Consider the following 26,304-nt stretch of genomic DNA (forward strand, 5'->3'; position numbering starts at 1 on the left):
GCTGAAAGTCGGCAGTTAACAGGGTCGCGGTTTAAACCAAAACACCGGCCGATCTTTTTGAGTTAAACTGTTTTAAAGCCATGTTGAAACGTCTTTAGCACCATCTAAAACAGTGCGAGGTGAGTCTCTTCCATGCTAACAGGCTAACTGTTGTGTTGCTCATAATGATACCTGCCTGTCCGTCTGCTTCTGTGGTGTCATCTGTGATGAATGGCATTCGTCTTTGTTTTACTGCCCTCTCCTGGTCTGGTTGTGTACTGCGTTTACTTTTTTATTTTCTCCATAGGTCACTGGCCTGATTTGCACAATCTTCCCGGGGCTTCGGCCCCACGGTCGAAATGCAGACAACAATGGGGGGCACAGAACCTTTTAGTTCAGGGTAAAGTAGTTCTGGGGGATGAAAGACCCCTAAACTCTTGGTCGAAATGCACCTATAGTGGAGGAATAAGGCTTGGAAACACACACACACACACACACACACACACACACACACACACACACACACACACACACACACACACACACACACAGAGGACCAATGGGTGCAGGAAAATGCAATCTGACCTCAACTTCCTCCCAACCCCAACGTCACGGTCATCTAGTGTTATCAACAAATTAGTGTCATGCTGAATAACTGCAAGCATGCTGTAATAGGGCGTGTGTGGACAGTGCTGCCAGAGATATTTGGGTTGAAGTGTGTTTTCATGTATTCATGTGTGCGTGTGTTGACCACAGCTGCGGGGTAGAACCAATGACTCAGATATTAAGACTTGAGTAATTCCCCTTCTCCTCCTCGTAACCAGCTGTTGACCCAGATGAAACTGGTTGTGTGACATAATGACATCCTAAACTCTGGGGTTTTTGTGTTGAGTAGAATTGGGCGGCTCCGACGAAAAGATCTAATGTTTCAGACAGCGATGATGAGGTCATGTGTTAACAGCTGTGTGCCAAATAGACACAATTAGTGGGCTTATATAAACCCAATGTACGTTTTGGTGTTTTCTCTACATGGTGTGACTGTAGCGTGTAAGGGGTGTTGTATTTCCAGAGATATTTTCATTGTCAGTCTTGCTCCTGTTGTAAAGGGAAACAGAACTCCTCATTGAAAAAAAGTGGGAGCATGTGGCTCATTTATAAAAGATACTCCAGACTAAAATCCAAGTTGAGTGCCATGAAAAATTAATATTTGTGCCACTTCAAAGGGGAGGTCTGATTCTTTTCCAGCTCTTTGTGATAATTTCCAGCAGCCCCAACCAATGAAAGACGAGCGAGTAATCCAGAAGTGAATGATTTAAGCTGCTGTTGGTAGGAATGGTGTCAAAGACGTTACTTTTTTTCTGCTGGGTTTGGAGAAAAGGTCATAATACCCATCAGTACTCATCAGTAAGTGAAGTAATATGGGACTGTTGCGAAATCTCTGTGTTTTCCAATGCCTATAAATCAATGTTATTATTCCCCTTGTTACCATTATGACGGACCAATCATAGCTAATCTCCAATCCTCAGTCCTGTTTGGTCGAGTGGCCGCCCCACTACGTCGCCCTGATTAGCTGGGAAGGCACTACTTCCTCATAGAATGCGCACAACGATCTTTTGTGGGCGGGGTTACGACAGCAGAGAGGGGAGGGGTAGTGTTGACCTTCGAAATCTCTCTCCGAGCTTTAATGCAATACTTTGAATCAAAATTAAAACTTGTGCTCTCTTTGTTTCTCTGCAGGTTGACGGGTCATCATGACGACAGAAGGCGGCTCTGAGACAGAGGTGAAGGAGAAAGCCGAGGAGTCAGCCACGCAGCCGGACCAATCAGAGAAGGCCACAGAGGACAGTCAGGAAGTAGTGAACGCTGCAGGAGAGGAGAAGGACAAAGAGAAGGAGAAGGGGAAGGAGATCAAGGAGGGCAAAGGAATATCTAAATACCTGCCAACATGGCTTAAGAAGCAGAAGTCTCAGAGCCAGGTACAGCACATGTTACACACTTTCTCTCTATGATGCGATCACTGTTAGAAAATAGCTGCTTTGAGTTTTGATGCCTTTTTTTTCTTGACTGATGTAGACCTCCCCGACCAAGGAGGCCCTGCCCACAGAGGAAGCCCTAACACAGGAAGAGGAGGGGCCTGTCCCAGAAGTGAACGGTCACGCAGAGGAAGTGGAAGAGAAGGAGGCAGTAAAGTCAGAGCAAGTGAAGGAAAAAGAAGTAGAATCTCATTCCAACGCCAGCGCAGACACCGAGGTACGGGTCATTCATACACTGCACACCCTGTCAGGACACAAAAGGGAAGACAGAACAGAGAGGTGGTCTCCTGTTAGGGTTCTTAAAGGGAGTTAGACAAAAGAAAGGAGAGGATTCAAAAAGGCAGAACAGTATAAGAGTCGATGCCTTTTGGTGTAGAATGAGGCTCATCTCTGCCCGGTGCACATGATACTCTTTGCACTAACTCAGAGTAGCATCTGTTTCTCTGTAATGAATTTACACCATTACACCCCCTTTAAACGTATACGGTAAACTACACCGCAGTATAATTTTAGTGTCGCAGTGTGAATTTTTACACAGCATGCTGGCGTTGCTAAAAAAGCAGCGTGGTGTGTAAACAAACAGAAGGAGCTTCAGATTCACACCCACAGCAGTTTTCAGTTCTGTCAGGGTTCTGTCAAGTTGTGCTGATATGTTGAAAAATGTAACCTTTGCATGAATGGATGGCAGAGGCTGTCAAGTGTATCTTAATAGACCAATATCCCTCTCGAATAATGCACCAACTATGTAATCACTTTATGCTCTACTTGCATCGTCAGATTATGAGGAGCCTTTTTTGATACTCAGATTTCAGGAGAGGTGTGTCTTGATTGGCTAATAAGCTATACAAAAAATAATACTCCCAGTTTTCTGCAGCCAGTCCCAGGCTGTATAAAACTTTGGCGTGGTTTCAGTGATGTCACCCATGTTTGACTGGCTGTTGCCTAACTCTCGGACGATCTACAAAGAGGTAAAGAGGCGGAGATATGAGATCCCCTAGCCTCCTGGCGAACAGCTGCAATGAGCCCATCTGTCAGTTGGGTCAGCCATGCCTCTAATTATGCAAAACTAGTTACCTCAATATCTTAAAAACACATGAGTTAAAAAAAAATCATCCTCTGTTCAGCGTGTATGAAAAGAGAAATGGATTTTCAGACTAACACCAATTTTTTTTTTTTGGAATATTTTTATTTAATTTTTGCAGACAGTACAAAATGATATCAGACAAGAGTAAGAATAAATCAGCGTATCTGCATAGAATAGAACAAAAAATCCCCAATTAAACAGAAAAACAAGACAAACAAGGCAATAGAAAAATAAATCCCCATTTACCCTGCCAACCCCTACTCTCCCAGCTTCCAAAGGTAGTTGTCCATTAGCGACCGTCTTATTATAGATGACTAACGCCATTTTTTTGTCCTAAAAGGCTGTTAACAAGTTTAGTTCTGATGAAAAAAAATTGCATTTTAACACTGATTTGAATGGGGTCTCCTGGGCTTTTGGACACTCAAGAACCATTTTTTTCAGCATCTGCACTATATATGTATATGTATTTATAAATGTATTAGGCTCAGCCAACAAAAACACAAAACATCAATAGAGTCAGAGTCATTAGACTCAGAGGCAGAAGTCACGCACAAATATTTCATAAGAAATACATTTTTTTTTAAAAGTCCATATGCCAAATGAGAAAAGTAAAAATTATATAAACAAAAACATACAAAATAAATTAAAATAAAATAAATAAGCACACATACTTTTTTAAATATTAAATGGAATAATAGCAAAGTAATATAAATAGATACAATAAAAAATATATAATAATACAATAAATATAAATAATAATAAATGTATGTCACAGATCAGTCCATCAGATAGTCATCTGAAAAGAGATGAAGCAACAGGTACCCACCTCATCCTGAAAACATATGTTTTTAATAGTAATCTCGCAGTGATAGAAAATGTCCTTTATTGTATTCCTCCACTGTATGACTATGTTGGGCTGTGGCCTGAAACAGGAGACTGATGATCTTCTTTGCAACCCAAGCAGAACCCCCAGCAGTGCTGCATTGCCACTGTAAGCCCCATCATATGGCAATATTCCCAATAGGAAGTGTAGTTCTTTACCCAAACAGTCTTTAATTTCAAGTTAAATACCTTTCCCAATATGTTATTAGTTTGGAAAAGTGCCAGAAGATATGTGTATGATCACCGATCAGGCCACACTTCTCCAGCACTTATATGATGAACTACCAAATTTGGATGAGCACTGGCTTCATTTTTAACACCAGAGGCTGCTGCTTGCTGATGAACAGTACCCAGGCTTGTTGCTCTGTGTATGCACCAAAAAAATCCATCTACAGTCACTTCTAAAGCTCACATATCTACACAAGTTGTTGTTCGCATAAGGCATCTTAATAAAAAAAAAAAAAGAAGAACAAAGACACACTTATTACTGAAAACAGTGAGGCTCATATGAATATTGATGTTTACATGATGTAAATATGTGTCATGATTCCCCAAACAGTAAGCTGGTAAAACTGACTTGCCCAAACAAATTTTCTTCACTTCTTTTATCCTGTATACACACACACACACACACACACACACACACACACACACACACACACACGCACACACACACATACACACACACGCACTCACACACACACGCACTCACACACACACACAAAGCCATGCTTTGAAACAAACACATGCTCGTGCACACACTCACTGTTCAATCCAGTGATCACATTAAGCCACCCCGGCCCACCCAGTGACATCAACATTTCACTGATCGGGCCAAGAGAAACGCCTGCAGCCTCCAAGAGAAGACTCAGACCAGAGGGAAATTCAACAAGAGGAAGACATAGAAAGAAAACCGCTTTCGTGCTTAGATTGAACAGACAGGATTTTTCATGTTACTCAGGAAAACATTGACACTTTTGGTAGGATGATGAGAACCATTAGGAACTTGCTGTAGAAATGCAGTAAAAAAACAACAACATTGATTTTCTCCTTTTTTCCAGCCTGCCAAGGAAGAGAAAGTGGACGAGAGCACAGAGAAGAGTCCAGAAGAGACCAAGGAGGCAACAGAGGGAGAAGAAGCCGAGGAGCAGAAGACAGAGCAGGAAGGAGAGGTGAACGGTGAGCGGGAGGAGGAGGAGGAGGGAGGAGGAGGAGAAGGCCATACCTCCATTTTTCAGTCTCCTCTACGACTGGTGAGGAAGAACAAGATGAAGCTGGTGGTGTGTCACGTGAACCTCTTGGATGGGAGTGACTTCTCCTGCGAGGTGGAGGTAAGACATGAACACACACACACACATGCGCGCGCGCACACGCACACGCACGCACACACACACACACACACACACACACACACACACACACACACACACACACACACACACACACACACACACACACACAGTGAAGAGCATGCAGTGAGTGGGTGAACGATGAGTCCTGCAGGAATACATGCAAAGTTTTTAATACTTCTCAAGATATAATGCTGACAGTTAATTCTTTAAAAGCTTGTTGAGGTATTTGTTTCTACTTTTATTTTAAAAGTACCTCCACGTTGGAGACGGTGATAAAACCCTGAAATTCAACATTCATAGACATGTTGCTGTCTTTTTAAAGAGAAGGAAGTATCAGTTTCTAGTCAAGAAGGCCACACGTGAGTGCCAGTGTGTCAGTGATGTAATCCCTAAAAGGATCAGATCTGGTGTATGAACGTCTGTGTGTGTGTGTGCGTGCGTGCATGCGTCCGTCCGTGTGTGCATTGGGGGGGGGTGTTGAACTATCAGACTCAAAGTGCGGTTATGGCAGAAGCTGCAGCCGCTCGCAAAGTTTGGGCGTGGTTTATGGGATAAAAGCAGCACACGCTCCAGGGGGCTTGTCTGGTGACTACAACACACACACACACGCACACACACACACACACACACACACACACACACACACACACACACACACACACACACACACACACACACACACACACACACACACACACACACACACACATGAACGGAAAACTTGTGAGATTACTAGAGGGGTCCCACCAGATTAGTTTTCTGCATCTGCTCCCTAACAAGCACGTGCTACAGACCTACCTACACACACTCACACACTTATACAGATACTCACACAACATCATGTGTTTCTTTCACTCTGTGTAATTTACTACACAAAGCGAGAGCATCCAGATTTTCTTAAGATACTGCTCGTCATCTGCTGGTTCTCTTACATGTGTGTTTTTTCTCATTTTAATTGTATCACACCCCTAAAAGTTGTATTTCTCAAACAGCATGCATTTAAAGCCCTCTTCTCGTTTCCCGCATCGACTCACATTGACTGGGAACTCCCCAGAATAGCCCGTTTTTTCAGACCGATTTTCCACTCCAATATTTCCCATTTTGTCCCAGGACTTTTATCTGACAATCTGACCCCCATGGCAAAACTTTTCCCCTCTTATCTGCAGCATTTCCAACGCCCAAAAGCACGCCTGTGAGTGTCTGCGGCTGTTTGAACAGTGGCCGCTTTGTCTCCAAACAGAAACGCCGATACTGCAACTAACTGCTATTGTCCTGCACTTCACACACACACACACACACACACACACACACACACACACACACACACACACACACACACACACACCTGCTCACATCTATCCATCTATCCCTCCCTCCGCACACTGGCATAGTTAGGTCCTGAGAGGGAGAGATGCACAATGCATTCCAGAGATTAAATTTTCTGTTTTGCCCAGCAGGCCTCCAACACACACAATACCTCAACACAAACACACACACACACACACACACACACACACACACACACACACACACACACACACACACACACACACACACACACACACACACACACACACACACAACTTTCTACTCTAACCCCACCTCTATCTTTCCATCATCCTTCCGCCCTCTTCATGAACCATCAGCGTCAGATTTATTACAGTGTAATACATTAATGCATGTTTTATTAGCTGTACTTTTGAGTGAGATCTGGCCCAGACGTGGTCTGACTCCAGTGCTCACAGCAGAGTCTTAGTGTCACATGCTCTTAAGACTGTTTCTAAGAATTTCATTAGTGTAGGTTTCAGGGGGATTTGAGTGTCACACGCTTTTAAGTGGCATTTCATAGCCCTTCATTAGCTCTCAGTCAGACATAAGTCGAGTCCTGTTTGTGGATCTTAGGCCTGTTGCTTTGCGGTTTACTCAGAGAGGAGTGCACTGATTGCTTCATGTTTACATAGAACAACAAAGACTGTATCCCTCATAGCTCTTTTATCATTATTATGTGGTTTGAATCTAATGGGTACATGTTGACTTTTTCATTTTACATTTTCAATTAGAGCAGATCAATTCAAAGAACACGTCTGCCCAACCTCACATAAAAATGAAGCCAAAATACCCCCCACAACAGGTGCTGACTCATCACATAAGTAACTTCCCATGCTGGATTACGGTGACACCATCTACCGTTCTGCCTCCAAATCTACTCTGCAAAAGCTGGACTCTATCACTCTTCCATACTTTTCGCCACAAATGCCCATTTCAGAACACACCACTGCACTTAAAACTCCTAAAACTGGCCATCCTTACACAGCCGCCGTGAAATACACTGGTACATGCAAAACTCTCCACTAACTGTCACCTCCCTATCTATGCAGCCTGTTACAATTTTCACCTGCCACTTACAACACACGTTCAGCCAACCTTATCCTTCTGAAAACCCATAAAACACATTCAGTCATCAGTCAGTCATCATTTCAGTCTGCTGTGCCCACAGACTGGAACAATTTGCAGAAAACTTTAAAACTGGTCCACTACATCTCAAAATCAGCCTTCAGGATCTCTCTCATGGACACTCTTAAACACACCGGCACCTGCTTTTAATCCTGGACTCCTGCTGACGCTGTTCGTTATTTGCTATTCTGTCCTGTCATGTTTAACTTGTCTTAGAAGTTTTTTACCCTTGTGTTTGTTTCTCTCATTACTGTTATCCCTGACCCTGTGCCTTTTGAATTTGTTCTTAATGACTTACCTGGTTAAATAAAGGTTAGATAAAATAAATTAAAATAAACTTCATTTGAGGAAAGAGCCTGGTTAGTGACAGTGAGCTGATCCTGACCCTACCTCTTCTGATACCCAAACCCAGATCTATTTTACAGATAAAACAACAAAAATCTCCCAGAACAAACTTCTGTATCGCTTTGAATAGGGCTGGGTTAAAAAAAAAAAGTTGTCTCATTCAGAATAATTTTGAATTTGGGCGGCGTTGGCCCTAGCTGTTTAAGCGTGCGCCCTGTATACAGAGACCATAGTTCAATCAGGAGAGACACAGTTTGAAGATTAAATGTTATTTATTACAACTTAATGAATAATGAAATTTGACAGAAATCTTTGGTGTAAGGACTCAATGGGGATAATTCTTTGAGCGTAGGATGCGTGAATTTGGTAGCAGAAGAAATCCCCCTAGACCACACTGGTGGTGGTGGTTGAAGAATTCTAGGAATTGAAGACTTGCAGAGACCAGGTGGGGAGATGGGGAGGTGGAGGGGTGCGCACCATCAATGCAAGAAGGAGATAGCTGGAGAGAGACACACATTTAAAAAGACAGTAGAAAGTTGATAGGCTGACATTAAGGGCTTGCCACTGAGCTATTGGATGACATCCGCCGCTGATTAACCAATGACAGCTCCGGAGCATGCAGCTGGAAGCGGACGAGCTATTGAACGAGGGAGAGGAGAGTTAAACAACTGCTGTGATTGCTTTTATAGTCTTCCTGTCTGAACTTTCGCTGGAGCTACATTTGTCGCAGGTTGCTCGTTTGACTCCCGGCCTCGACCATTAACTGCAAGTTTTCCCCCACCTCAGCTGTCCTTGCCAATAAATGCCCCAAAAAACACCCACACACAGAATTCCAATCAATTCCTAAAATCTGCAGATCAATTCATAAATACTTTCCTTAACCTTTGGTTTGGTCCCTCTTGTGAGACCGGCCGTCGTGCAAAGAGCTCCAGCCCTGTGAGAGGCTGATACTACAAAACAAACATGGCAGGATGCAGAGTTGCTCCACTTAAGGCACTGACAAACCATAAAGCACAACCTTTTAAGATGGAGAAAAAGCTGGACCAAAGCACGGCTATGTGCAGGATGTGCAACCTGGAGGTACATTTGGCGGGAAATGCCACAAATTGAAACTAGTTAATGAAGCATCACACATATATACAGTGTGCAGAAATGTATGACCAGAGACAGACCCCCTGGTGTTTAAGTTAGCCTCAGTTATTTCTGGGGGGCACAGAGAGAGCTGGATGGTGTCGCAGCCTTCAGATGCTAGGATAAACGTCAAAAGTTGTCACCCCAGAGGTGAAACATGGCATTGCAGCATGTTCACTGTAGATATACTCATCAACTTGATGCTACAGCACAAGCTGAATAAAGGGAAATGATTTTCCCAGTTATATTCAGTACATCTGTTAAAAACACTGCGTGAGACAGACTTCCATTGATTCGTACATGAAAGTAAGAACCCAGCAGCAGTCAGACAACGGTTCTTAGGTAGTGCCTTGCTTCGAGGCACGCTGGCACTGACTCAAAAAATCCTGAAAGGTCACATTCTCACATTCTTCGGGGCGCTTACAATGAGTCTACACTGTGATTGCGTGCAGCGTATAGGAAAATACCGTGGATGGTTTCAGCTGTCCCAGGATGAGAAGAAAAATGCACTCTTTCATCCTCTTTGCTTCCACTTTCACCACGCTCCCTGCCCTGTCTGAGATTCCGTCTGCACTGTGCAACGCTTGATTTGTGTGTGTGCAATCCAGCGTTACTCTGAGGGTGTGCTGACCAACTCAAAAGAAATGAGTAGTATTCAATTATTTCATTCTCTGACATGCTTTTGCCCGACTTCCTCCCTCTCTCTGTCTGTCTGACCTTCAGTCCGTCTAAAGGCCACCAATGTGTGTGTGTTTGCGTGCACAGCTTTTGCAGGCATGCATGGATGTGTGCTAAATGTCATTGTCATAGTTGTGAGTGGAGGCTTTTTATGGCTAAGGCTCCCAATGCGCCTATTGGAGGAATGTGCTGCCCAGAGACAGATGGAGAGAGTGAGAAAAGAGCGAGAGAATAATGGAACAGATGGAGATGAAACGGAAATAACAGAAATGCATTTAGGGATAGGATTGAGTTGGGACACTATGTCTCACTGGCTTTAAAATTAAATCCAGTGAAAGCGTTGAAGTGACTTTCAACACCGTGTTAATATCAGAATGTGCAGAGTTGTCAATCTTTGTGTTTTCTCTTCTCATTTCAGAAACGTTCAAAGGGGCAGTTCTTGTTCTTTAAGGTGTGTGAGCATCTTAACCTCATGGAAAAAGATTACTTTGGTCTGACATACATAGACAACCATGAACAGAAGGTATGTGTCCACACACACACACACACACACACACACACACACACACACACACACACACACACACACACACACATAAACAGGATGTACTGTAGACCGAAGTCAATAACGTACACTCACATAGAACCTCCAGACAGAGGCGCCTGTACAGCATCTTGTGACTCTGTTTGATGACCGAGGTTAACTCTCTTCCTGCTCCGTCTCTCCCTGCAGTGCTGGTTGGATCCCACCAAGGAAATCAAGAGACAGATACGCAGTAAGTCTATGTTTCTAAATCATGCTCCTGCTGCCACAAGACCTGAAAGCCTGTCCCAAAAAAAGACATCACGCAATGCACGGGGCCGCAGCTTTTCAGCCAAAGAGCAATGAATAAAACATTAGCATTGAATTAATAAAGGAGTTCAAGTGTCGCCATATTGAAGGGAAGACAACATCACCACAATTAAGTGCAACAAAGCCGCAGAGGCGTTCAGAGACAGCACGACAGCCGTCTTGCCAGAGTTGGCAGCATGAGCGGGGTTACCACAGTGTGATCACACTGCTTTATTAATTATGGATGGCTGTATTAAATGTTGTTATTGCTTAAATGCAGGGCCGTGCACAGCATCTCATCTGCTGTTGATAGACAGCTATAAAGTGTGAGGAGCAGCCAGGCGTAGTGTTTCATTTGTGATTGCATGAACAGCTTGTGAAGTAGAGGGGTGTTCTTCATTTACAGTGACAGCCATGATCTGCAAGTTTTTTCATCAGGTTGTTTAAGTTTAGGTTTTTTATTGTTTTCAAGAAAGTGCAAAATTCAGGAAGAAATAAAACAATACAGAAACCAGATACATTTCACATAAAAAGTAGTAATAAGGCCAATGACAAAAGAAAAACATAGCAATACCAAACCAACAGTAATAGAACAAAAAACAACAACAACAAAACAAATTTCTCACAGGAAAAGCACGAAGCTCAGTGCATCGCGACCACATCCTATCACACTAAGTTTATTTCTAAGTTTTTATAATGAGAAGCTTCACTTTTCACTCCTTCATTTTACAGTGTAACTCAAAAACAGGCTGACACTTAACCTAAAGCGTCAAGCTGCACTTTAAAGAGGAAAGCTGAGTGAAAACATATCATTCTGTCTCATAAAGGGTTATTTTAGAATTAGCATATGTGGGACAGTTCTGCCTTTTTGGGTGTGTGCAGACTGTGCGAGTCTCTCTCTCTCTCTCTCTCTCTCTCTCTCTCTCTCTCCTCTCTCTCTCTCTCTCTCTCTCTCTCTCTCTCTCTCTCTCTCTCCTCTCTCTCTCTCTCTCTCTCTCTCTCTCCTCTCTCTCTCTCTCTCTCTCTCTCTCTCTCTGTGTGTGTTAGTGTGTGGTGAACATGCATGCCTGGGTTTTTGTGGCTCTGTCGCTGGTTGCGCCTGTGGTCCATGGATGAGTGGTATGCAACCAGCCGCATGTGTACATTTTTTTGTGTCATGTTTACTACAGAAGAAAAGCTGTATCATATTTGAAGGGTTTATCTCCCTGTGTGTGTTTGTGCAGACAGATTTCAGCACAAATGACAGGGTTGACACCAGAAATGCAATAAACCACCATCGGTGTACGCTCGGCCGTCACTAATCTACGTCACTACATGCCGGGCTGTGAACATACGTTTTTGAAAGTTTCTTTTTATGAGTTATAGAATTACTTTTGGAACATCAAAGGTACTGCTGATGCCTTTTTAAGCCTTACAGGACCATCATAAGATGTTAAGATCTAAAATAGAGCTGGTGCAATCGCTGCATGTAAGTAGAGGACTCTATTGATGTTAGTAAAGAAAGTGAAAGATAGATATGAGAGGGAGACTGGGGGATGCCATGCACTATAGCATGTCAGGACTGGGAATCGATCCTAGGACCAGTACGACAAGGACTGTTGCCCCTGTACATGGGGTGACTGCTCTACCTATAGTGCCAATAAAACAATACAGCTTAAGGTGCATTTCGACCAAGAGTTCTTGGGTATTTTAGCCCCCAGAACTACTTTCCCCTGAACTAAAAGGTTCCTGTGCCCCCATTGTTGTCTGCGTTTTGACCACAGGCTGAAGTCCCGGGTAGATTGTGAAAATCCTAAAGATGTGTTTCCTGTTCATGGTCCTTGCTCATTTTATGTTAAAATTCATTAAGTTATGTAGGCCTATCACTTGTCAGTGCAATTCAACTTTCAAATTTAGTTCTTCCTTCTTGCCTTTTTTAAAAGATTTTTCCCATTAAAATACCATTGTGACAACCAACCCCATAGTGTGTGACAACCATCCCTGTGACGGGGTTGGTTGTCACAATGTGTCAGAGTGTCTTTGATAGTTAATTGCCTCTTTGTTAAAATGAGTTTAAAAATGAGAGGGATATACATTTCGAGCCAGCACCTTAAGCTTCAATTTAATGTAGGAATGACTATTGAAAGATGTTTTGATAATGAGCAATCATCAAAAAAGTAAAAAGTGTGACAACCAACCACGTTCTCCCCTACATGTGAAGGCCCAAGTGGAACTACTATGTTAAAATTCATTGTCCCTATCAAATACAAACAAATCAGTACAATTCAGATAAAGAAGTTATCCGAATAAGGCTGAGCAACATAAGAGAAACAGAGACTTCTTTGCTATTATCAGTTATGGATATGTAATAAACAGCTAAACAGATTTTTTTGCACTTTTTGAGACCAAAGTAAAACTACTGACATAAACTACAACTGCAAGTCTCACTAATGCATATCTTCCTAGATTGCACGCTGACGCAGAATAAGAGTAACACTCAGTCAAGCTGATTGTCAGTGGGATCCAAGCACTCAGACTGAGGAGTCTGGATTTAGTCCAGTCAGTAGAGCTCTGCAGAGCGTGTGGCGTCAGTTAATGTTTAACAGCAGCACACATGTTCCCCCCATAATCACACAAACCTTTTTAGTGCTGTGTGTCCCACCGGGCTGATAACGCAAGTGAACTGTTACAGGACATGTGCAGCCATGTTGAGAGCAAACAGCTGCTGGCTGTGTTTAAATTACAGGTTCAAAAGTGTTAGCCTGTTTGAGGATTTATGATCAAAGTCCCTCATTCTTCCTACTCATCTATTACTGAGACATATGTTTTTTTTTAACATTGTATAGAAAATTTGTATTAAACCAGAATCAGTCATGTAAAAAGGAGAGGTAGAAGGCTGGGGGAGGTGAAAACAGAAGGCTAATAAACCAGGAGAAGTGAAGTGGACTGAAGGTGAAGGGTAGAGTGGATAGAGTAGAGTATCTGTTCTGTGCATCATGAAGCGGCTTTATGTGGTCGTCTAGAATGTTCACAAGAGACTCCCAAAGCACTTAATGGTGCTGACGAAACATACAAACTCAATCTCCGCAACACACATCCGTACTCACACACACACACATGCGTGGAAACCAGATTATAAGCACTCAGGAGTTCCAGTTTCTGTATGTTCTGAATCCTCATGTGTTGCATCTTTTTAGCGGTCTCAGTTGCAGTGATGGTGTCCTCGTTTCATGTGTGATTTATAGTGTGTCCACCATTCGCCCTGCTCCTCTGGGATGCAGCTGTGAAGGCTCTGTGTCTGCACGTGTGTGTGTGTGTGTGTACATGGACGTGTATGTGTGTGTGACCTTGGAGGAGGAAATGGTCTCGGTGTGATGTCAGCTCTTCCCGGATGGAATTTTCCAGACGATGTGATCTCCATCTTATATCGAGGGTGTGTGTGCATGTGTGTGTGTCTGTCTTTGAGTGTGAGTACGTGCATGCAGAGAAGGTGAAGGTGAATGAGGTGGCATGCATGGCAATGTAGCTTTGTCCTGAATAAAGGAGGACAAGAAGTCAGAGCCAATTGCAGACTGTTTGAGATGAGTGACCTCAAAAGAAAGACCAGAGTGATGAAGGTGATGTGGTGAAGATGATGATGATAGAACTCAAAGCTTGGTATTTGATGGAGCTAGAAATAAGGTTATGCAATAGCAGGTCTGATGTTTTTTTATGTTTGCGTGTGCGTGTGCGTGTGTGCGTGTGCGTGCGTGCGTGCGTGCGTGCGTGCGTGCGTGCGTGCGTGCGTGCGTGCGTGCGTGTGTGTGTGTGTGTGTGTGATGCACCAGGCTTAGCTCTGTTTAAAAGCTGTTCTGCATTAGACAGATGGGTGAGACAGGCAGACCAATGAATGGAAAGGCGTACAGTTACACTGGGCGACCCTCTTTATTAAAGTGATTCTTGCTCCAGGTATACTCTACATAATACCAGGTAGGGTTGCAACATTCCAGGAATTTTCAATGTTGGAAACTTTCCATGGGAATAAAACAGGAATTTACTAAATTGAAGGTTGGCTCTTAATAGGGAACTTAAATATAGTTGGGGAAAATCTATTTTAGCATAATCCTAACTAAAACAACCAGATTTCATGCAAGTACAGTTGAATATCTATGCAGAGTCATCCTCAACAAGGCATGACAGTGACACTGAAGAGGAAGAGTCAGAGTTGGATGTTGAGGAAGTGGACATGGAGGATGTTGATGAGACCCAGGAGGAGCCCATTGCCTGAAAGGGTTAAGCAAAAATGCAGAGGCTAGGCTTAAGAAGCTTCAAGAAAGATGCTTTTTTATTTGTATTTTGAACAGACTTTTTTGGAGGGAGAGCGGCTCTTTTCATTTAACATTTTGAATGGGACTTTGTTGGGATTTTTTTTGTTCATTTTGAATGGGTTGGGGGTCGGGGGATGAGTAATATTTAACTCAACATTCATGTTTTTGTTCTTCAATGAAAGAATTGATTGTCCAATAAAATATTTAACACTTGATAAAGTTCTACTTACAAATAAATCTGTTTTAATTGTATTATTTTGGATGGATGTCTGCTTATAACAAAACAAATATTTATGCTTGGATGTGATACCTTTCCATTAAATTACCCACAATTTCCAGTTAATACCCATAAATTCCCCAAATTCCCCAGCTTAACTCCCCATGGAAATTTACCGGAAACTTCACAGAAATTTTCCACCCCTTTCAACCCTAATACCAGGTGATTAATATACCTCCAGTGTGTGATGTCATCATGAGGTAACTGACTCTCTTTCTTCCAGGTAACAACTGGCAGTTTGTCTTCAACGTCAAGTTCTACCCTCCTGACCCCTCACTGCTCACTGAAGACATCACCAGGTACAAACACACACAAGACATACACAGAAGTACTTAAAGGTGCAGTGCGGGAATTTTTTGTGATATCTAGTGGTTGAGATTCTAGATTAAAACGCTCCCTTGCTCACCCCACCTGTTGGTGAAGCAATGGTGGCGTTTGAGGACAAAAGTCAGAAGACCTGACCTGACGATGATGAATAAACAGATATCTGTATGTAAGTTCTAGTGTTGTAGTACTCGAGACCGGTCTTGGTCTCGAGGCTGGTCTCGAGACCAGCCTCGAGACCCTTTTTTTAAGTCTCTGTCTTGTCTCGGACTCGAAAGCATTTTTGCTTGGTCTTGTCTCTGTCTTGGACTGGGCAAACTCAGTATTTTATATATCAAGACTAGTCGAGACCACCACTGATGCACTCTGTGCCCCTGTCATTACTGTGATAAGAGAGACTCCCACCCCACCCCCCAAAACAGAAGTGTTTTATATTGTTAACCCTCATAATGATTTTTCATTGATATATATGGTCTTGGTCTTGTCTTGGTTTTGCCCTGCCTTGGTCTTGGTCTTGACTCAGTCTTAATCCCTAAATGTCGTGGTCTTGTCTTGGTCTCGGTACACTCTGGTCTCGGACATGTCTTAGTCTCGGTTAATGTGGTCTTGACTACAACACTAGTAAGTTCAGTTAATAATTAGAATCAGAAGAATCAGAATCAGAATCAGCTTTATTCGCCAAGTATGCTTGAACACACAAGGAATTTGACTTTAGTAAACTGTGCTCTCTTTGTACAAGGCATAAGAATAGGAATAAGAATAAGAACTACAATAAAAAATAAAATAAAATATAATAACAATAACCTTAGCTATAAATACAAAGAAACAACAAATAGGCATGACTAATATGTACAGGCTAAAATAATATGATAAAGTGCAGTGGTGAGTTGCAGAGGTAGTTTTACATTATAAAATAGTAGTTAAATAAAACAAAAAATAGAAATATGGAATTCTGCTTGAGAATTGTTGCATTGTGTATCTACATGTATATTTACAGAGAGAGTTCATTAACAAAACATTTTACTTGATAGAACAATCTGTTGACACAGTGTCGTACGAGCCATGCAGCAATCCTGATTCCCTACTTTCCTTGAATGCATCACGATTGATCCCTCCAACCTCCATTCACCAAGTATTTTAAAAGTAGTTTTCTTGTCCTCTTGACAGGCATCTCATCTAAATCTCAATAAAAACAATCGCCCTTTAAGTCTCTGAGTAACTTACTATTAACAGTGAAACTGGGACTCAGTAGAAACAGATGCCACATGGGGAGTGTAATAAACCAAGGAATGAAGAAGTTTGTTAAGCAGATACATCACGAGGTAAAGAAAGTCTTGGCTGAAAGACTATTATCACTAGCCACTGGAGTTACCATGAAGCTGGCCGTTGTTCCCAGAGGCATACAGTATAACGACATGAGCCAGTGGGTTCTGAGATTCCCAGCTCTATGCAACAGTCATCAGTCTAAACTCAAAACAATCAGTCAAGAGCTGATAAGTGGGTTGAAAATCCAGAGCAAAAAGAGAGATGTGTGGTAATTATCTGAGGTTGTTAGTTTAAAAGTAAGTGTGAGTAATTATTTGAAACAACTTGGTATGAAAATGTTTCACCTCTTTTGATATTGATTGCCATTCCAAAGGCCTTTAATACACCTTCAATTTAAACACACACTGGCACAGGCCAGCATTGTGCACATTGTTAATTCATTTGAACATATTCATGCGCACACACACAGGCATGCTCCAAGCACAAAGCATTTAAGTTGGAGTGTAAGTCTAATGGAGCGTATAGCTTCTCTGATGGTTGTAGCAAAAGGCTAACTGAGGACACACTCACTCACAGACGGACTTCAGCAGGTACCAGCGCCTGACCTGAATTGAATGTATTCTCTTACTAATTCAACCTTAATAAAGGCCTTACATTACACACGTACATGGAATAAGGCCTCTATTCAAAAATAGTTTCAGTTATATTCATTCTCATTTTAACAAGCTAAAACACATTATTGTATTCGCCCAGTGAAGAGAAGCCTTGTAACTGGATGACTGGAGTCCAAGCCCCAGTTTTAGAGAGTGTTCGTCTCACCAAAGTAACTTTGAATAACATTTTTTTAGTATCCAAATGATGCACCAACTAGCACCCTGAGGTGTCTGAGTTCATCAGTCACACAAAAGCTTCATTCACATGATGAACTCTTCCATGAAGGTCGCTCTGTAGAGCTTATACCGCCTAAACCCAACCAGTCACTGGACGAATCACCAACTGTAAATGCACATACAACGAAACTGAGTGTGTCTGCACCGGTGAGAATGAGACATAAAGCTGTACTGTCAAATCAATGTAGTGCTATGCTAAGAAAATTATACAACAAACACACACATGAAGAAATGTAATCCGCACCAGCTGACCCTGGGCCCAGGCCTCACAGGAGCAGAGCCAATTCGTTTTTATTGTTATCATGAACAAAGAAGCAGCTTTCAGTTCAAAGAAGGGATTAGAACGAGGTTTTTCTAATAGTGAGACTTTCCACTAAATCCCAGCCGGTTTCTCTGTTTCTCTCCGCTGTAGGTACCTGTTGTGTCTGCAGCTGCGTGAAGATGTGGCCACAGGTCGGCTGCCTTGTTCATTCGTCACCCATGCATTGCTTGGGTCCTACACACTGCAGGTAGAGTACACTGTGTGGATATTTACCATAGACTGTAAATAAAGATGGATGACACATCTCCACCTTTATACAAGTGAATCCAAAATATACCCCACAATGGGTGCTACCATGCTAGGGAAGCTGTATTTGAGACATAAGGTGCATTTCGACCAAGAGTTCCAGGGTCATTTAGCCCCCAGAACTACTTTACCCAGAACTAAAAGGTTCCTATGCCCCCAGTGTTGTCTTCATTTCAACCATGGGCTGAAATCCCAGGTAGATTGTGCAAATCAGGCCAGTGACATATGGAACAAAATTATGTAAAATGACATTTTGAAAACTTTTTTTTTTTTTTTTAAGTTATATTTTTGGCTGTTTTGCCTTTATATGATTGACAGCTGAAGAGAGACAGGAAATGTGGGGAGTAGAGAATGGGGGAAGACATGCAGGAAATGGTTGACCGGTCTGGAATCGAACTGGCGACCCCTGCGACGAGGACTGTAGCCTCTGTATGTGGGGCGCTTAGACCGCTAGGCCAACAGCGCCCCTATTTTGAAATCTTAATAACTAAACTAGTATGTATTCCCAGGAACTCCCTCTGTGTTTCAACAACTGTGTAAACTGCGCAAACACCGTTATGTTCAGCCGAAAGTCCAAGGACCTTTTGAAAAGTACTACCCCCAAAGCAAGGGGCATTTCAGGGGGAGATTATCTACCCCTGAACTAAATTTAGACCCTGGTTCCTCCGGTCGAAACGCACATAGTTCCGGGGTAAAGTTCCTGCGGTCGAAAAACGCCTTTAGTCAGTACAGTGGGGATTGGCTAGTAGAGCTGGAGCGTTGATGTCACGCCCTCTCTGCTTACTAAAACACATTACAGATACTTGTTGGGGTTTGAAGCGCATGCTCACTGTTCTGGTTTCTGAGACTTTTGTCATTGTTCACCATGTTTCTTCAATTCCTCCTCTACTCTGCTTATCTCATGAAGAACGCCGCAGAAGCCACATTCATCAACAGAGCTGTCAATCATGGTGTTAAAACCATTCATGTAGCTTCAAGAAACTTAAAGGTTAAATAAAATGAACCCTTGCTCATGCATTTGTTATGATAAAATGCAACCCTAACAACAGAAAAATGTTGAAGAAGAGTTTATTTGACTTGCATTTTAATGTTAAAAGTTTGACCCATGTCCCATCTGTTAACATGGAGAAGGCTGGCTTTATGACCTTTACTGCAGCTAGTTATTAAGTAAAGCCATAAACGTTTTGGCTTTACATTTTTGAGCTGTTGTGTCCTCCATCTTTTTTGACACAGTCTGTGATTTGAACAGTGTCTGAGCTAGCAAGTGTGCAGATTCAAAAAATGGCTTATGTGTCTCTGTTATGTGTGATTGGTCCAACTCCCTGTGGATTACAGGCTGAATTTGGTGACTATGAACCCGACCAGCCTCGGCCTCTGGACTACATCAGCCAACGGACCTTTGCGCCCAATCAGAACAAAGAGATGGAGGAGAAGATTCTTGAACTGCACAAGTCTCACAGGTCAGAGATACTGTGTCTTTTTCTATCTGTCCAGTTGTGTGTTTAATGAAGCATACACCCAGATAGTGCTGATTCATGATACTGTTGTGAATCTGAGCTGGTTTGTTAAAATGTGTCTTCCTTGTGTGAATAGGGGGATGACACCAGCACAGGCCGACACCCAGTTTCTAGAAAATGCCAAGAAACTGTCCATGTTCGGGGTGGACCTGCACCACGCTAAGGTAAAACTAAATGAATGAATGAGCCCTCAGCTCCCCTCTTCTTTCTTCTCCTCTGTTGCTAGCATCTGGGGATTAGCGCTGTTTCTTTGATGTGGGGAGAGTGTGTCTGTGTTTCAGCATGTTTATCTGTATGTGTGTGAGTGTGGGTCAGCTGTACAAACACTCAGGGAGGCCATTGCCATGGGAACAGCAAGTCTCTCTCACTGGGATAGCAGATCATCAGCAGAGTGCGTGCCTGTTCCCATGTTTGTCTGAGCACATTGGTGTGTCTCCGTGCAAATCGGGCAGAAAACGGGGGGAAATGTGCACGACTGAGAGAGGAGTCTGAAAATAGAAAGAGAGGATATGAGGATATCTAGCAGACAAAGGCAGACAGAGAGAGACACAAGGGTAGAGCAAACAGGGCCAGGTCCTTGAAAGAGAAAGAGAGGAGAGTCCCCTTTAAGGGCATGCTCCACTTGTTTGCAACAGAGAGAGAAACAGGAGACGAGGAGAGCTGCAGAGAGGAGCTTTTAAAAATGTTGGAAATCTTTTTTTACAGCATACCAAAGTTGTGGGAATTCAAGGGGCAGATCTATTTCTGTCCTGTGCCAATAATTTGTCCTGCGACGTTCTTGACTCCAGGGCCCAATAAGGAAACATGTCAAATACTGCAGTCCTTATGATCCTATTAAATTGATCTATATCTGTACTCCTGTTTTTACTACAGGATGAATGTTGCACTGTTGGCCACATTTATTCCAAGTCATCATGTCTGGATGTGTCTGTGTTTGATAACAGGATGTTAGAGTGGTTATAGACCTTCCTCTTGGATTGAATGTTTTATACAGACATTAAACAACACTTTCAAACAATCAATCAATCAGACTTTATTATAAAGCACTTTTTATACAATGACATTGTAAAATAGAATAAATTAAGAAAAAGATCCCACCCCCAGCCCCGACCCAAACCCACCAAACAATCCTAAGGTGAAGAACACAATATATGCAACAATAATAATAAAAACAATAAAAATAAAATAAATAAATGAAAAATAAAAAAGAAGTTGCTGACCGAACTGAGGAAATGCTCTCATGATCAAAATAAAATACATTTGTAGGATAATAAAACACTAAAATATTAAACCATTAAAAGAAAATAAGATGCTATACTTAAACAAAAAAAAAGTACATAAATAAATAAAATAGAATAAAAGTGACTAAAATGTGAACTAGATAATAAATAAACAAACAAACAAACAAATAAATAAATAAATGTTTTAAGAATGAAACTCAGTTAAAAGCGAGACTAAAAAGGTAGGTCTTGAGTTTGCTTCTATAGGGAACAATCAATCAATCTCAGTGCTATATATAAAGCAAAATAGCCTTAACAATGTACAAACACCACTGAAGCCAATTAAGATGCTAATGTTTGATGGTTATAGGAAACGTATTGACCCTGCATTGGGGAATGGACGTGTCACTGTGGGTGAAGGAACAAATTATGTACAGTTTTGATGATCAACTTTTAAAAAGTAGATACAGGAATAAGGAACGTAATAAAGAATACTGAATGATACATTTTAACTTGAACAAAAAGAGGGAAAGGAATCAGGGGCATCAAGAAAAAACTAAACTACTCAAATAAGTAAATAAAAGTCACCATTCTGAATATAAAATTGACATTTAAAAATTAGAGAAAGTCACCAGCCACACTTTTATTCTCACTTAACTGATGAAACATTTTTGCTCAGTGAAATCATGACGTCTGTATGCTCTTGTGAAAGTCCAGACCTCAGTCTACGTAATTTAGGTCCAGCAGCTGGAAAAGCCCTCTCAGCTGGCACAGATATTACAGACATACAGAGACAGCAACGTAAAAGCCGGTGCTGTGGCCGAACAAGTTACCCTATGAAGTGGTCACTCTTCTTCTTCTTTGTTTGTAGTTATCGTTGTTACAGCAACCTTTAAATAAAGAGAGTCTCTCAACGGATGCTTCTTTGTTTAGTTGTTAGTAAGCTGACAAGTAAATTCTGAATCAACATCTGCAAACCCATTCAGATAAAAGTTGCCAATTAACACGGTAGCTCATTAAATCAGAACACCGGTGTAGTATGCAAAAGTGCTACATCTTCCCAATCTGGCTTCCCTGCTGTCGACGTTGTGGGCCTATATTAATACAATTACGAATAAATATTTTGACTGTCTTAAACTTAGCTAAACGCTCAGATCCCTATATTTTCATTCATATTTTCATATTTCATGTTTCTGGTTCTAGCATCTCAGAATGAAGTACACCCCTCCCATCTCTCCTCCTCCGCTGAAGAACTTTCTTCTCAGAGAAACCACAGAACGCTAATGGAGACCTCTTTCCCTACTCCTCCTGTTCAGTCAGTGTGTCTGAGCCAAAGTGCTAAATGTATCTTCACTGGGAGCACAGGGATCGATGGGGGGACGATAACATGCCAAGACCATGTGATGTGTTTGTGTGCTCCAGTAAAACTGTCCACCATCAATATATTGCATCCCCCATTAGCCCAACAGATTTTTCCTGTTAATTGACCGCTGTGATCGATAACCCCCCCTCACCATTAACCAGATGGCCTTGGACTTAAAAGCTTTGTTAGCGAGTTAGCCTGTCAGCTAACCATGTTGTGACAGTACGTGTGTGTGGGTTAACTGAGTTTCTGTTGACCTTTAGCTGGCTACTTTAAAAATCAATTGATGTACAGTATATAATCTGATTTAGAGGAAGAGGGGGCATATGCAGATTTGTCAAAGAGATTCATCTGTTGTTTCTTTAAAATGTGTTTTATTCATTTTTTGAACAGAGGTGTCAAAAGTATTCACATTCATTACTCAAGTAGAAGTTTAGATACTAGGGTTTAAAAAGACTTCTGTAGAAGTTGAAGTATAAACTCAAGCGTTTTACTCAAGTAAAAGTGTAAAAGTACTGGTTTCAAAACTACTTAAAGTATAAAGGTAAAAGTAATGTAAGGGCAAAAATGCCATTAAGGACAAAAGCTTAGGCTGCACCACAGGGGCCTTTAGTACACTACCCCACCTCCCAAAAAAACATGTTTCTCAAGGCCATAATGACTATAATGTTATATTAATATGTTAATGTTGAAATATTTGGATTGCACCTGTTTCAGCTGCATTAGTGCCTATTGAAAATGAACTCATTTTAGTAAAATGCAAATACATTAAAGAACATATATGTGTACTACTGAGCATTAACGTGTTTCATGGAGCAGAAGATATGATGACTAGTTGCCTACAAGTATTGTAATGGTGCAAAAGAGTCAAACTTCACAGGCATGTTGCCTTTATTGGAATTATGTACATCCAAGCATCAAGCACCCACATACATTCAAGATCTGGAACAGCTGGTGTTGACCAATAGGGTCTTACTCAACATGAAGGCTAGATCGCTTCAAACTAATCTAGGCTAGCCAAAATGTTTGATTACTTTATTAAGACACTATCACAACACGCGCATAAATGTAAAGAGTAAGAAACTTGGTCTCTTTTTGGATGGCGTGATTTATCTCGATGTGTTTTTGTTTTTTTGTGTGTTTTTTTTGAACGATGACAAGCCGGAATGAAAACAAGCCGAAATGAAATAAGAGTAACAAGGCTATTTTTAAAATGTAAAGAGTAGAAGTAAAAAGTCTGCTGAAAAATAATTACTCCAGTAAAGTATAGATATCCACAATTTCTGCTTAGGTAAGGTGACAAGGTATTTTGCACTTTGTTGCTTGACACCTCTGATTTTGAATGTGACTATCACAGGATTCTGAGGGTGTGGACATCATGCTCGGTGTGTGTGCCAATGGACTGCTGGTTTACAAAGACAGACTTCGGATAAATCGCTTCGCTTGGCCCAAAATCCTGAAGATATCCTACAAGAGGAACAACTTTTACATCAAGATCAGACCAGGAGAGGTATGTAAACAAACACAGAAAACCTGTGACAACAGGGCCACATCATGTTAAGATGATTCCATTCAGTGTTGAAAGAAAAGAGCACGTCTAGCTTCTACTGCTGCGGACGGGTCTTAAAAATTGTTTGTTTCTCTGACAGACTGAGCAGTTCGAGAGCACGGTGGGATTCAAGCTGCAGAACCATCGATCTGCCAAAAGACTGTGGAAAGTCTGTGTAGAGAATCACAGTTTCTTCAGGTAAACACACACCGCAAATGAAACATGCACCGTGTATACACATGGCCTTTTGAGATTTTCAGTTTAGCATTCATGGTCATCAGAATAACTTGTCTGGTAACGCTAGATAGAGACATTTAAAGGCTCAACAATACACCGGCTCTCTTTCCAGAACATGAGGGAATATTTTGTGCTTGTTTAACCAGTCTGGTACCTGAGGCGAAACACACACTCTCACACACTTATGAAGCAGGTGCCTATCATTGCTGTGTATGTAGTTGCCAGGAGTGTATAGTGTTTCTGATTGTTTCTCTGTTTAAGCGTGTTTGCTTTAGAAGAAAGGAATAAACTTTAATATCCTGTGCAGGGAGAAAGTGCCTCCCCATACAATACTTACTGTCACATTTTATTACAAAGTAAATCCCCAATATTTTCTCTCTCCCTCTCTCCCCCTTTCTCTCTGTCTCTCCAGGTTAAATGCACCAGAACCCCCAACTAAGGCCCGCTTCCTGACTCTGGGCTCCAAGTTCCGTTACAGCGGGCGAACTCAGGCCCAGACCCGCGTGGCCAGCTCCCTCATAGACCGACCTGCGCCCAACTTTGAACGCACCTCGTCCAAACGCATCAGCCGCAGTCTGGACGGAGGTAAAACACACACTCACATAAATCAGATTCCAGATTTTCCCCCTTGTTCTCCCAAAACTATGAAAGGAGTGAACGTGCAGATGAAAAGAGGAATGATGGGGCAGATGGAACAAGGGTCGTGGTTACCAGTGTTTCTGTCAGTGTTTGGATGAACATGGCTGGTGAGGGACCAGATACAGGAAATAGCCTCAGCATATGTTTCCTGTCACACAGTGAGAGATGAAGAAAGAGAAGAGAAGAGAAAGAAGAAAATTGTGTATTTGAAAGGAAAGGTCCTAAAAAGGGTGGAATAATGCATTTATGGCCGAGAGCAATCACATATCCTCTTAAAAAGTCTGTCATTACAAGCAGCACAGTCAGAAAAACAAGATCACGTTTAAAGATTTAACTTAAGTACTTCTGAGCTAATTTTGCATTAATCTTTATATTCATTTAAGAAATCCTTGACTTAAAGATATTAAATATTGATTTTTGAAAATAATCTTCTTATGGTTTAGGATTTGTTTCACAGATCCCACCTCATGCTTCCTTGTCAGGTTACTCTGCTGTCTTGCATTGCCCCCTAGTGGACATTTAGCTTCACTGCAAGCAAGTGTGTCTACAACATTAATACCTCTGAAGGATATACAAGCCAGTGATCCTGATCAATAAGCAAATTGAATATCTGTCTGCAGAAGAAGAGAAGAGGTTCTGTTTATGTTTTATTGATTTTTTTTTTCTTGGGGCGTGTCGCTCCTCTGCAGCACCAGTGATCAGCATAACCGAGGCCGGCAGGGACACGGCTGAGAATGGACGTGATCCCCACCTGGAGCTCCACTCTGACTCTAAGGTGTGTGTTGTTTGGTCACATGTGCATATATGAACACTTGGAGTCTGTCTTGTCCCACAGGAACTGTTAATGTGTTTTGTATCATATTAGAGAGATGTTGTGTTCAAGGGAGGATGGAAACAATCGTTCATTATAACATTATAACTACATGCATTTTTCCAGGGTTGATACTCTGCATTGGGTATCACTCAGGAGGAGGCAGTAACACAGTATCTCAGAGGAACATCCTCTCTGTATATGTTGCACATCATGAGGAAAGACAGAACAGGATGGAGCTTAAATCTGCAGAGATAATGAAAAAGGAAAATTGTCAGCGCACGGGAAATGAAAGCCTAGAATCAAAGCTGGCAGCAGGAGACGACACTGAAGCCACGCCTAGTCACCAGGGGGTTACTGCGCTGTAATCTGGTTGTTCATAACGGTCGGAGTTACCTATATAAGTAGACAATAAGAGCCCTTAAGGTGGCATTCTTCTTTATTGGAAACTTAACGTTCTGGTCGTCCCCATCTCGGAACTGAAAAACAAGACATTGAACCTTCCATCAAGCATTTGCGTTGATGCTGTCTACTTCCAAATGAAGCTTAGGGTAACTCTCTTCCAAACTTTCTGTAGCAAAGCATGC

At 41.9% G+C, this 26,304-nt stretch overlaps 1 protein-coding gene across 7 annotated transcripts in view; it reads left to right on the forward strand.

Moving 5' to 3' along the window:
• Nucleotides 1–26,304, forward strand: part of epb41l2 (erythrocyte membrane protein band 4.1 like 2) — a 72,524-nt gene that overhangs the window by 28,761 nt on the left and 17,459 nt on the right. For all 7 annotated transcript variants that reach the window (XM_034699659.1, XM_034699660.1, XM_034699661.1 and 4 more), the window contains exons 2-14: nt 1,717–1,955; nt 2,053–2,229; nt 5,040–5,309; nt 10,357–10,461; nt 10,672–10,714; nt 15,557–15,632; nt 18,226–18,322; nt 19,717–19,841; nt 19,975–20,062; nt 23,839–23,991; nt 24,131–24,228; nt 24,680–24,852; nt 25,596–25,681. In XM_034699659.1, coding sequence (XP_034555550.1) covers nt 1,731–1,955; nt 2,053–2,229; nt 5,040–5,309; nt 10,357–10,461; nt 10,672–10,714; nt 15,557–15,632; nt 18,226–18,322; nt 19,717–19,841; nt 19,975–20,062; nt 23,839–23,991; nt 24,131–24,228; nt 24,680–24,852; nt 25,596–25,681 — 1,716 coding nt within the window. In that variant the 5' untranslated portion in view covers nt 1,717–1,730. The remainder of the gene's footprint in view (nt 1–1,716; nt 1,956–2,052; nt 2,230–5,039; nt 5,310–10,356; nt 10,462–10,671; nt 10,715–15,556; nt 15,633–18,225; nt 18,323–19,716; nt 19,842–19,974; nt 20,063–23,838; nt 23,992–24,130; nt 24,229–24,679; nt 24,853–25,595; nt 25,682–26,304) is intronic.

The sequence above is a fragment of the Notolabrus celidotus genome, chromosome 13, assembly GCF_009762535.1.
Source record: "Notolabrus celidotus isolate fNotCel1 chromosome 13, fNotCel1.pri, whole genome shotgun sequence".
In the NCBI taxonomy this organism is placed as follows: Eukaryota; Metazoa; Chordata; class Actinopteri; order Labriformes; family Labridae; genus Notolabrus; species Notolabrus celidotus.